Source organism: Mytilus californianus, unplaced genomic scaffold (genome assembly GCF_021869535.1).
Source record: "Mytilus californianus isolate M0D057914Y unplaced genomic scaffold, xbMytCali1.0.p SCAF_6, whole genome shotgun sequence".
NCBI classification, from domain to species: Eukaryota; Metazoa; Mollusca; class Bivalvia; order Mytilida; family Mytilidae; genus Mytilus; species Mytilus californianus.
The window spans coordinates 53,170,108-53,184,424 of record NW_026262712.1 but is presented as its reverse complement, the minus strand read 5'-3'; the positions used below and the strand labels follow the sequence as shown (position 1 = coordinate 53,184,424).

Genomic DNA, 14,317 nt, shown 5'->3' with positions numbered 1-14,317 from the left:
ATTCTTAGATCTTAAAACATATACAATTAATAAATAAATACATATATAATAAGTGCCAGTCTGCCTAAGAATCAGGCAGTGGTGAAAACATGACAAATAAAAATCCACTGAAGTTTACATTGATTTCAGTTTATAATAGGTAGTAATGCATGAAAATAACTTTCTTTTCCGTTTCCCGTTCTGGTAATAGAAGATACAATTTGGTTGAAATGCACTATAAATTAACAGTTAAGACGAGATAACTCCCTAATTTGCTATCATTCTAACCAAAACTTATCTTGAGTTATTTTGAATTACAAGACATACAGAAACATAAGACTTACTATTTCTAGCTCAGGATGATGGTTTCTTCAAAATAGCATGGTAAGGTTGGAAGGTTTTTTTCTGACCATGTTTTGATTTATATTTGAATTGCCAATTCCTCACAAAGACTGGCACTTAAACAGTTTTTAGTGCAAGTGCTTCAAGTGCTTTGAAAAGTAAAGTTTGCATGAACAAGATCGACTTTTTTTCAACATCTATTATAGCTTTTTCTTAATTAAATTTACCAGTATATAAAAAAAATATATAGAGCAATAGAATCCTTTCTATTCAATGGAACTGTTTTTTTGTTATGAAACAAGACATGTTTGAAAAAAAATATAGAAAATGATTCTTGTATAATAAATATTTACAAAAACTTTATCTGCATCATCAGGGTTTCAAAGTGTTATTTATGGTTTCAAATACCCACATACAACCAACATCTAATTTGAACACATTGTATCTACAAACATTTATCCAAGTCCTGTAATGTTTAAGAACATATATATATGAACACATAAATACTATAAATGGCACCAAAGAATTCTAAATACAAGCTTTTTGTAAAATGATCTATAAAATGTATATTTATGAACACTTTATTAACAACCATATATAACTTATGTATTGCACATATTATTGAACACATTTATTATACAATTTTGTACTTGCTTCAAGTATTGTCAGATCAGATGATGTAATTGTATTTGCTTTGTTAATACAAAATAAAGACTATAAAATAAAGCTACAACCATTATTAATAGCACAAATAAAGTAATAAAACTTCCACAACCTGTTTCGGTTACAGGAACGATTTCAAAAAATATTTTTACCTTTGTTATTCCAAAAATTTACAAATATACATAAACAATATTATAAATCAACACACATTTTGACAATTTTCCATAGCTGCCTTTAAATTCTATGGTTTCCAAATGAGTTTATTAACTATCTATATATGTTAAATAAAAGTATATGATTTCTCATACTCATTTAAAGAATACATGTACTAGCTGATATACATGTATGAACATGCTATTTTTTAATATAATCCCAAAATCTTCATGATGTTACTAAAGGAACAAACATTAAATACATAATCAAAATATAAAACAATATATGTTGTAAACCCAAAACAATTTTAAATATAAATTATGGGTGTCAGAAATAAATTTCTCAAAAAAATTTTACGACTGAAATTGATCGTGTCTTACACAATTCAGTATATTTACGATCAATTTTAGTCGTAAGTTTTTTTGTGACACATTCCAGTGTCCTAAGAGTAAGACCATTGAAGACCAAGAAAAAAATCTTGTTACAAACTTCAAAAGGTACAGTTGATTCTGCCCTTTTTATAACTTTTCTATTTGATATTTTTATCTGAATGTCTATTTGGAATAGAATTGAAATCTAAATAATCATGATAATCAAATACATGTATACCTGCTATTAATGACAACCTTCTTATTTATTTTTCATCATATGAATAATAGTTTTATAATGTAATTTCTTACTGTAGGTCATGGTTTTTATATGGAAAGTTGCATCAGATTTAAAGGAATCAACATTGCATAGTTCATAATCAGTCAAGGGTCTAACTTAAGTAAGTTATTAGAGAAAAATAACATACATGTGTTATTACAGATACTTTCATGAGTTGTCTGCTCTTTATTTCTTAATCTGTAGTAACATATGTTTGTTATTAGTTAATATATTAAAATATATTTTTATTTTTAGTGGGCTCTTGGGATTTCTTGAAACTTTGCGCAGAAACTTAATGCATGACCTTGATAATTAATTTTCCAATTCAATTAATACATTTTTGATCAACCATGGTAAATCAATGAGACAAGGCTTTTAAGGGATACACTAAGCTTTAATAACAAGGCATAGTTATTATAGGCATGTAACTTATAAAATGAGACACTTGGGAATTACTGGGAAGCTTGCTCAGAACCTCATTACATGCTCTGATTATTATTTCTTACAATGAATTAAAATACATTGTGATATATGTCTGAGAATTGGCTTTGAAGAGATGTAGAAAAGCTGTTAAAACACCCTTTAGTTATTACAGGCATATATTTTCTGTAATAACATAGGTGTACTATACATGATTGGCAAATTATAAACTGTTATATCTTTCTAAAGTATAGTATACATAAAGACAACAATAATACCAATAGAACTTGAACAAAATAAAGGATGTATATTGCCTCTTTGAAACATATATCACAGTTTTTTGATATTTTAGCCCACAATAACGACATGTATGTTATTTTTCTCTAATAACTTATTTGAGTTAGACCCTTGACTGATAATGTTCATGTAGTTTTTTAGAAGCTCAGAAATTGTCTTTTATTGAGGTTTTTTATCACCTATTGATATGGGATTGGGTAGATAACCAAATACATTCCAATTGTGTCATCATTTCTTTGTTTACAATGGTTTATGTATAAACATCATGAGCATGAGGTATAATAATATAATATTTGAAATTCTCTTTGTAACATATCTGTTTAAAATTAAGCATCACAAAATCAATTTATCAGCTTTCAGGTAAAAAAAAAAAAGGCTGTGAAAAATAGCTGATTAAATACTGGGAGAAGGGAGATAACTGTATTTCTTAATTGCCATGCTGTATCAATAATCCTGTAGAGTAACAAATAAAAAGATTCGAAAAAGAAAAGTATTCATTTTGAACACCCTGTGATCACCATAGCCTATTTATAGGTTGTGGTCCTCGACTTTTTATGTTCTTAGCACCAATCCTAATTTTTTCTCTACCATCATCAGCTTTGGTTTTTAACTTTTATATATTTAAATTTTTGTGATTTTAAGTAATATTGTAAATTTTAGCTTTAATATTTATATCTAATGATCAATATTAAGTTTATCTCTACACCCTGTTCACTATAAAGGATTTTTAAACTCTGAACCACAACAAAGACAATGAAATACATGCAGTATAGATGATATAAAAACATGTATGAATATGATTCACTGTAAACTTCCGAGCAAGCTTTAATATTTTTAAAAGAGTCTTGATGAATTAAAGGTCTTAAAAAGGATCATACATATAGTTTAAAATATTTCTTAAATAAAGCGTAAAAAAAACTATCAAAATTATGCTTCTTAAATGAACATTACTTAATAAATTTTATATGACCCTTGATGTACATTATTTTTATTTCACATTACAACAAATCATTCATTTGTACCATGATCTAAGTCTTCTGATGTGTCTACTTTCTCTTGTGAACTAACAGAACTGTGTTTCCTATTATCTGTTTCTGTGTTGTGGTCATTCTGATTAAAATCTGGTGTATTTTTAACATCAATGTCAGAGTCCTTGACTTCAGCTGTCTCTTTCAAACAGACATAACTTCCACTTTTGTCATTTTCAGCTTTTTGAGATCCTTCAATACTTGATTTACTACTTTTTGATGAACTGCTCATGTTCCCTGAATTTACACAACAAACCTCATTTACAGATTCATCGTTATTGGTATCTTTATCTGAATCGTGGCTTTGTTTTTTGTCAGCATTTAAAACGTCATCGATATCGCTGTCAGATCTTTCAGGTATTGTATGGAGACGCAAGCTACGAGATCCAGCACTGTCTTCAGATTCAAAAACATCATCAACACCCTCAGGTAGAAGCCGTCTCTGTGGCTTGTATAACCTTTTGCGATAGTAGCGAGAGTATTTTCTAACATTGATGTCAATCACACGACAGCCTCGTCTTGGCGGTCTTGGCAGAAGGGCACTAACATCTTCTTCATCGTAAGATGTGTGATGAGGTAAACGTCGAAAAACTACATATTCATTTCCAAGTTCAGCATTCCCTATTTTAATAAAAAGATAAATATATGCATGATAAAAGAAACAATAAAACCTTGTTGTTCATTGGATAGATTGATATTGTTGTTAGATTTTCTGCTTAACTTTCATCACGTTCATGTATATTCCAGAAAAAAATAATATGGGAGTTGATGGGTTGGAAGGCACTTTTTGTATGGCCATCGCCCATACAATTGCATTTCACTTTGCATACATTACCACACAATTTGAACTCTGTGACCTGCCCCCACCCATACAAAAATAATTAAAGTGCCATCCAACCCCTCCATATATTTTTTCTGGAATATATTATAGCCCTAAAGCCTTAATTTAAAACTTGACCTGTTGATATCTACTAAGTTATTTGATAATCTAGTGTTGTGAGGTTGCTTGCTAGTTGACAGTTTCCTACATATATTTTTATCTACATGCATGTTGATTTATATACAGTCGAACCTCGTTGTGTCTAACTCTGTTGTGTGGAAAACTTGGATGAGATGAAGTTATTGCTCAGTCCAGGCAAAATTCCGGTTTAATCAATGCATTTTAATCTCTAATGAGTCGAACTCGGTTGATTCGAATTCTCTGTTAAGTCGAATATTTTTGTTAGTCCTGTCGATGGAAAATTAATGTAAATTGGCCCTGATGTCTCAACATGCTCAAAGTTCAAAAGTAAAAAAAAATCGAAAAATGTAGACTTTATAAAGTAAGAATGTGACAATGTCCTTTATCGTCAAGCGTCAAACGTCCCTTTTTTGCTACCATTAGTGTCAATTAAGTCTTCATTTTTTTCATCATTCGTCAAATCGCATTCTGTAGCTACCATTAGCGTCAATTGAGGAAAAATGTGTATCGTTAATATTATTTTAATAAATATTTTATTTTTTTTACCATCATTTGTCTTGTAGGGTACCCCATTACTACCCTCTTTAAACCTTTGTTGATTCTACAAGCGGAACTTTAGTGAGATAAACATATTTAACTGGATACAAAAATGAAACAAATTCAAATGACCCAAGCTGAGATTAAATGAATCTTTTGAATTGGAATTCATTAATTTCAATAATTGAAAGGATTTAGACAATTATCATGATTATGACAAAATTACAATAATTGAATGCAAAGCAGACGACCCTCATCCATGATCTTACATGACTTGTTTCTTTCCGCAAGTGATTCAATAATTTATAGATACTGACCTTTGTAAATATCATGAATATTTGTATATTGATTTTATTTGTGTATGTTTTGAAACTGAACTTGTGTGTTTAATTATTATGATGGACCAAACAATATGGAGCTTGAATACACAATCATAAATTGTTATATCAAAACAGGAACAATGTTCAAAACATCTAATTTACACAAATCTCATACCGTATTTCATCATGTTCATGCAATTAAAATGTATTACGACACACTAGACCTCGGACGAGTCCAATACTCTCGACCAGTCCCTTTGACTTTGACTCAACAAGGTTATCTAATTATTGTTGCTTGCTTCTATTGTATGTTATATAAACAGAGCAGGCAAGTCATGTATTTTGATATTACCTAATCTGTTCTGAAGATTATCATACTCTTTCATGCTATTCTGTCTCCTCCTCCACAGGTATAGTAGCACTAATGTTGAAACAACTCCTAGTAAGCCGAGGACACCAGTCAAAGAATATGACAGTGTCTTCCAATTTGCAATGTTGACTTTTGTGTCAGGAACTTGTATTGTTGCATCTTGTTCTTTATATTTGGTGTTGCGGTTTCTGTCTTTGGGTAGTTTGTCAAACCAGAATTCTACGCTGGAGATATATTGAAGCAAGTGACTAGTGTTCTTATAATTAAGACTAATACAAACAGAGTCGTTAAATTTGGCACATTCAGAGAAAAGTACTTCAAATTGTCGACAAGTTTTACATCTAGTACATTCTGATGTCTCTAAGTTGAAGAAATGGTACTCATCGCATGTCTGTGTCATGGAAGATGGTGGCAGGAATATGACTAGCATCAGTACAACAAGTTTAATAATTAAAATCATCCTGAATAATCTAATGTATATGTTCTTCTGAAAAACAAAACAAAAATTGAAATAGGGTAATAACAAATATATAAGTTTGCTAACAAAATACATATACAACATATATATATAAAAAGAATAGGCACAAATCATACCTTTGTTGTCTAGTCTATTATTCATGTTATTAGCCATGAACAGTGGTTTATCCAGGAATTTGAAAGAACGTGGCACTTCTATTTTTTTTTCTTTTTTGTGGATCCGGATCAGTCAGGGGTACTACTTAAACAAGTGATTTCATTATCACCTATTTCAGTGATTTGATAAATTCAGTTATCACCTATTTAAGTGATTTTGGTGTTTCCTTTGATCTTCAAATGCTAATTTCATTGATTTTCCATATTTTGACAAACTTTTCTATAATTTTCCTACATAGAACTAATTATCCCTTTCTTTTGTATATCAATTTCACCAGTGCGCTTAGACAGTAAGTTACATGTAGTGCGCTAAAGCTTTTAAAAGTACCCTTGGGAATTTTTCTATAATCAAATATTCATTAACTACTCTTACTATCAGACAAAGGTCAACAATATTAGGTAACCTGATTGGTTTTCTTTAGAGTTATAATGACCTACTTCAAGGTTATGTCCTGATCTACAAATTATTCCAGTTTTTGCATTTTTAAATAAACTGTAAAAACTGACAGGCTTATCAAGCAAAAGACAATTTCTGCATGTACATAGTTGTTTTTTCAATGGAATTCTTGTCTTTTTACCAATAAAAAAGGCAAGCTTGTAGGAAAAATATCAAGAAAATGTTATAAACACTTGTTGAAGTGATTACATTTTAACTTCTCAAATTACTTGTTTCAGTGATTTTAAAAAGTCTGTGTCTATTTTTGTGAAAGTTTTTAATATTTCACAGCCAAAATCACTTGAAGAAGTGATTCTGAAATCACTTGTTTAAGTAGTACCCCTGACTGTGGATTCAATTATTTTTCCATGTAATTTCTTGGTACATGTTATGCAGTTTTTTAGAATATTTGTGAAAGAGCAGACATACATGACATACATGTAGAAATCTTCTTTTTGAGGCTGACAACTGTTGTACAAAGGACTGCTATGTTGTTGTTAGCAGATGCCATTGTACTATATACATGATATAGTGGTTGCCTTAATTGGATATTTTGAAAATGAATATGAATTCTTATTGATTTGAATTTGTTTTTAATGGTTAGTATATACGTGCTTATGTCTTATTTAAGAGATAACTGTATTGTATTTGAAGCTTTGCAGATGTCCATTGCATGCATTGGTAGTATTACTGTCGCAAATTGAGTTTACCTGGCGACGTGTAACAGAGACAGGTAAACGGATATTTGCAACAGTAAATAATTTTTGAGGAAAATTTAAATGAGCTACATGTACTAACATGACTAAAAATGGACAAATTAACATGAAGAATAAAAGGTCAAAAATCTATTCAGAACAACCCAGATGCTACCTCCTGCAATCTAGATTTTTCAAAATTTTCCACAAACCCCCAGCTTAACGAGAAGGGGGGATACCTTACGGCCCTCATGATTGCCTGCTACTTTTATTTTTCTTCCTCTTCTTCAAAAACTTATTGAGAACACTGAATGGATTTTTAAAATCTTTCAATCATTTTAAAGCTGAAATATTACTCTTTCTTAATTTATAGATAAAGTTATTTTTGGTATTATCAGCTGATTATCAATTAAAAAATGGGGAATGTGTCCATGGGACACAGATGATGCCCCCACTTGCATATAACGTTATAAAGGAACATAACTCAAGAACGGTAAAAGTGACGCTACCCAAATTCATACTTGATTTGAGTTTTGTGGTAATAAGCATTGTGTATAAGTTTCATAACATTTAGTTGAGGCAAACTTAAGTTAGAAAACGGAAACGAAAAATTCGACAATTTTTCCATTTGTAAAGGGGCATAACACTAGAACTGTAAACATGGTAAAAGTGAAACCACCAAAATTCAAACTTGATCTGTGTTTTGTGGTAATAAGCATTGTCATGATTTTGTAGAAGAGCATAACATTTGGTTGAGGCAAACTTGTTAGAGAATGGAAATGAAAAATTCAGCAATTTTTCCATTTGTAAAGGGGCATAACTCTAGAAAGGTAAAAGTGACGCCACCCAAGTAGCAAGTGGGTACAGAAGTGGGGGAAGGGGAAGGGAAATTTGAAAGTAGGGGTAGGGAAGTGGGAATCAGGGACCCCCTGTCCATCCCCTCATTTCAGAAAACAGCTCTGACCCACAAATTGTAAAAGTAAAGTCAAAAGTTTTTGAAATCTTATTGGAGTCATATATATATGCCAGTTCCAAGATACAGTAGTTGGGTATATCGATCATATGGGTTCCATCACCATGTGGTCGGGTCCATTTGCTCTCAATACAAGTTTGCACCCTACACGTTTTATTTGATGTTTTTCACATAATGTTACATGTTTTAGATGTATATTTATCAAAATATTTATATTTTCATAAATTCAGAATTTCAGAATTTTTAAACATGTTAAACAAAATATTTTTTTAATAAATGGATGATTAAATATAATATCATAATGAATAAAATGCTCCGCTGGGGCGCAGCTTGATACGACCGCAGAGGTCGAACCCTGAACAGTTGGGGCAAGTATGGACACAACATTCAAGCTTGATACAGCACTGAATTTGGATTGTAATTAAATATTTGACACAGCATAGGTTTCTCACACAGAATGAAAGTGGTCTAAGAACTTAAAAATTTCTTAATTTACCTATTCAAACCATATCATTATTATTTGCTTTTATAAATAAATCAGAAATAACCAATTTAAAATGGAAAATTTTCAAGAAAAAAAAAGGAAAAAAAAATCCCCCCCAAATTTTTTGAACCCCCTTATGATTCATCACCCCAAACTCAATCCCAGCCTTCCCTTTGTGGTATGGTACCTTGCAGCACAATTTCAGAGAGATCCATACACTTGAACACAAGTTATTGTCTGGAAACTAGAAAAATGCTTGTTTTTTGGCCCCTTTTTGGCCCCAAATTCCTAAATGTTTAGGGCAATTACCCCCAAACTCAAACCCAGCTTTCCCTTTGTGATATGGAACCTTGCAGTATAATTTCATAAAGATCCATACACTTACACACAAGTTATTGTCCTGAAACTAGAAAAATGCTTGTTTTGTGGCCCTTTTATGGCCCCTAATTCCTAAAATTTTGAGGGAATTACCCCAAAATCAATCCCAGCCTTCCCTTTGTGGTATGGTACCTTGTAGTACAATTTCAGAGAGATCCATACACTTGAACACAAGTTATTGTCTGGAAACTAGAAAAATGCTTATTTTTGGCCCCTTATTCCTAAACTTTTTGGGCAATTACCCCCAAACTCAATTCCAGCTTTCCCTTAGTGATATGGATCCTTGTAGTACAATTTCAGAGAGATCCATACACTTACACACAAGTTATTGTCATGAAACTAGAAAAATGCTTGTTTTTTGCCCCTTTTTGGCCCCTAATTCCTAAAATTTGGAGGCAATTACCCCCAAAAATCAATCCCAGCATTCCCTTTGTGATATGGAACCTTGTGATACAATGTCAGAGAGATCCATACACTTACACACAAGTTATTGTCATGAAACTAGAAAAATGCTTGTTTTTTGCCCCTTTTTGGCCCCTAATTCCTAAAATTTGGAGGCAATTACCCCCAAAATCAATCCCAGCATTCCCTTTGTGATATGGAACCTTGTGGTACAATGTCAGAGAGATCCATACACTTACACACAAGTAATGTCTGGAAGTTAAAAAAATGCTTATTTTTGGCCCCTAATTTCTTAACTGTTGGTACCATAACCCCCAAAATCAATCCCAACCTTCCTTTTGTGGTATTGAACCTTATGGTAAAATTTCATAGAGATACATTCACTTAAACTAAAATTAGAGTGCGAAAACTAATGTGTCTTCGGACAACGACGCCAACGTCATACCAATATACGACCACAAAAATTTTTTTGCGGTCGTATAATAAAAAAATTTGTAAGGGTTCCGCGGAACCCAGTGTCTTGCCTACTTTTGCTGTTAATCGCAGGCTCAACAAAAATAAGGAAAAAATATTAATAAAAATATTCCTCTCTATACTATCTTTTGATTGTAAGTAGCTTCTGTCCAAGTTTTGTAAAAATCCAGGATAGTTTATGAATCTAATAAATGTTTTAAAAACTTAAACTGCAGACTGTATGTAATGTTAACTGGAAGAAAAACTAAGGCCATTTATAAGTAAAATACGGAAAAAATGGAACAAAATTTTAACAAAATTTCATTCTAGATACTAGCTTTTAATCATAAACAAGCTTCTGTCCAAGTTTGGTACAAATCCAGGATAGTTTAAGAAAGTTGTTAAAATTTTAAAAACTTTAACCACAGAGTGAATGTAATGTTAACTGGCAGAAAAACTAAGTCCATTTATAAGTAAAATACGGAAAAAATGGAATTTTGTTTTTACAAAATTTACTTCTGGATACTATCTTATGATCATAAACAAGCTTCTTTCCAAGTTTGGTACAAATCCAGGATAGTTTAAGAAAGTTGTTAAAATTTTAAAAACTTTAACCACAGAGTGAATGTAATGTTAACTGGCAGAAAAACTAAGTCCATTTATAAGTAAAATACGGAAAAAATGGAATTTTTTTTTTACAAAATTTACTTCTGGATACTATCTTATGATCATAAACAAGCTTCTTTCCAAATTTGGTAGAAATCCAGGATAGTTAAAGAAAGTTATTAAAATTTCAAAAACTTTAACCACAGAGTGAATGTCATGTTTCCTGTCAGAAAAACTAAGTCCATTTATAAGTAAAATACGGAAAAAATGGAATTTTTTTTTTACAAAATTTACTTTTGAATATTATCTTATGATCATAAACAAGCTTCTGTCCAAGTTTGGTAGAAATCCAGGATAGTTTAAGAAAGTTATTAAAATTTCAAAAACTTTAACCACAGAGTGAATATTTGTGGACGCAGCCGCCGACGACGGAATGTAGGATCGCTATGTCTCGCTTTTTCGACAAAAGTCGAAGGCTCGACAAAAATTAATCAAATATATAACTTATTCTTCTTTATCTTCATAGTGTACCTTCAAGCTTTTTTTACATATATATGGAAATAAATGCTCTATATCTAAAAGATAGCTGTAATACAACACCAAATAAGCATAAATATATGGGTTTAAGAACATCCGTTGTTCAACCTGCTAGTCAAATGCATTTTGTTAAAATACACTTTTTCACTGTTTTGGTCTTTTTGAAAATGTTGTTTGTGCTGTATTTAGACCCCTCTACCAAGAAATTTGCACACGTATAAAAATTGTGGTTTTTATCCAACCCAAATATAGGTTTGAACGTTGTTTTCAATTTAGACTGTCTTATATATATATATATATATATATATATGTATGTACCTTCAATCTTCTTTATACATTGTAATAAATGCTCTGTCATGTCTGTACGTACTTAACGATAGCTGACATGACACACCATGAACACCTAAAAAAACATGTGATTTTTGGAAATAAAATGACTTAGGGTTGGCGCTCAAAAGCAGGGTCGGTCAGGTAACCGTAAACAGACATATATTTTTTTTGGCCTTAGATGAATGAACTTTGCCACAATCATCATGACATTTTTTTTATTTATCATTCATTTCGTCAAAATGATTAATACAGCACTAAAGGAAACCTGTTTATGTTTTCAGAATGTCACTTTATTTTGAAACAATAAAAAAAAAACTTATTTATAGCAACAGACTGACTAAAACACTATTTAACATGTTAAATAATTATCATGATTATTCAACACAAAACCAAATAAAAAGGAAGCGAACAAACCCAGGGTGCTAATGTGTGGGGTGCGACATGATTTTGGGCAAACGGAACCCGGATTCGCAAAATGTGTGGGCATCATCGCTTCCAACACATATTGAGTGAATGGGTGAAAAAGTTTGATGGTATATAATAATGCAGAGGAATATTTGGGAAATTAAAATCTAATATAGTCATGATCACTCTCCCTGGACATGTGGGAGTCGTACCTGAATTGAAATTAGGAACCTACTGAACTATCAATTATTTCTAGATTACCCTGCAGAAATGACTATCCTGAAGAATGAAGATGCTTGATAGTGCAGTGATACAGGCACACCTTCTACATGCATATGTATCTGGTATATGACGTTATAAGGGAGTGTGTCATTGATGATCTTTTCCATTGAAAGACATAATTCGAGAAATACATGTAGCCTATTTTCTGTACTTATGTACATGTATATTACAAAGCAATCTAGATTGTTGGGGGTCCTTGTCAAAATTTTCCAGTCAGGACTGATGAAATTCAACATCTATGAAAGAAGTTAAAATAATTATGACCCCCTACCCAGGGGTTTCATTATCTTTCATGTTGACCGGTACATTCCTATTTGAAGGTGGTACTTTTCAATATATTCAATGAACATCTTATATAAAAATTTCTGAATTCAGGCGGTACATATCAGTAGCATAGGAGAGTAAAAGTACCGGGTACCGCCTCCTAATGAATGGCCTGCCTACCCCCCCAAAAAAAAAATCAAAAAACCCTCAGCAGACAGCATGATTATCTCAATATCTTAACCGCCTCGTTGGTCTCTTGGTACATGTAACATGTTCGCCTCGAGTGCATGAGGTAACAGGTTTGAACCCAGGCCTGGTCAACATGGTTAAATCAAACACTTTAAAATTGGTATTTACTGCTTCTCCGCTAAGCACACGGTATTAAGAAGTAAGAGCAAAGACTGGTCGGCTTAAAGTCAGAAAAATGTGTCAGAGTATTAAAGGGGACATGTCTTCCTGTGGACTGTTTTTTTGTGAACTACTTCAACTAGCAAGTTAAAAATCTGGCTCAGCGTGTCGGTTTAGTACAAAACAGGGTTAATATTCATATTACATTAACATGTTCTTGTCCTAAATATGCATATTAATTTGCCGCTGGATGGTAAGCAGTCATCCATCATTTTCATCTCAAATTATCTGTGGACTTCTCTGAAAGTAGCCAACACGTTTATAACAGGTCAGGAATAACCACCAATTGGTGGATTATACCTCAATTGATGTATAATCCACCAATTGACATATAATGGTATAGACCAATTGACGTATAATTCTTTGTTTTTCAAAGCAAATTATTCAACCAAAATGGAGCATTATTTTCGTAAAACCATATTATTGTATGAAAACATGTCAAACATTCCTAGTTTAGTATAGTGACATAACCTATTGCATTTAATCAATAAATGTATTTGCAGTTTCTTCTATTGTTATCTTGTCAATTATTGATTGGCAAATTTACCACTAATCACCGATCAATGGACATCAATACTGTCTGCAGTCATGTGATTATGAGTACAACTCCACAGGTGAATGGAGCTCTTTGTTAATACTTGACTTTCATTATTAAAAGTCAATCATGTTGTCAATAATGGTCAATAGTACAGATGTTTCAACAAAAGAATTGTTGTACACATGCATTCTCAAGAGATGCAGCAGGCTTTGACAAAACTGAAACTTTCGGAGGACCGTCAATAATGGTCATAAAATAGGTTGTAAGTTGCAAAATGATGCTCCTATCTCACACTGGCATTTTAAAACAAAAAACTTGCATTATACGTCAATTGGTCTATACCAATATATGTCAATTGGTGGATTATACGTCAATTGTCTTGAATTGAGGTATAATCCATCAATTGGTGGTTATTCCTGGCCTGTATAACTGTAACAAATAACTGTGGTGTCGAATGCATAGATTGGATCATGTTGTAATAATACTATATTGTAACATCAGGATATTTACCGTTGTGTAATTGATGAAACGATATTAAACAAAACAAAAATTCTCTTAACATGTAACTTTTGGAACAAAGATTGAAATTTGGCATCTTCTGGTTCCTTTGTCACTCAATATTCAAAATTTTGTACCAGTAATAAACACGTGACTAGGATTACAATATAAAAATGTCTGACGGGCAAAGTAAATCCGTATTTTGCTTACAATGATTTGAACATGCATACAAGAGGATCTGGTGGTTTAAACAGGATAGAGAATAATGGGGAAATAC

The 14,317-nt window shown here is 31.8% G+C and overlaps 1 protein-coding gene across 1 annotated transcript; it reads right to left on the bottom strand.

Annotated features, from left to right (window-relative positions):
• Positions 1–3,149: 3,149 nt before the first annotated feature.
• LOC127706954 (uncharacterized) lies at positions 3,150–14,192 on the bottom strand. Its single transcript, XM_052211687.1, has 3 exons — positions 14,053–14,192; positions 5,701–6,205; positions 3,150–4,151 (listed from the first exon to the last, which is right to left on the bottom strand). The coding sequence occupies exons 2-3, from the start codon at positions 6,176–6,178 to the stop codon at positions 3,511–3,513; spliced, it is 1,119 nt and encodes a 372-aa protein (XP_052067647.1). The 5' UTR covers positions 6,179–6,205; positions 14,053–14,192; the 3' UTR covers positions 3,150–3,510.
• Between the last annotated feature and the right edge of the window lie 125 nt (positions 14,193–14,317).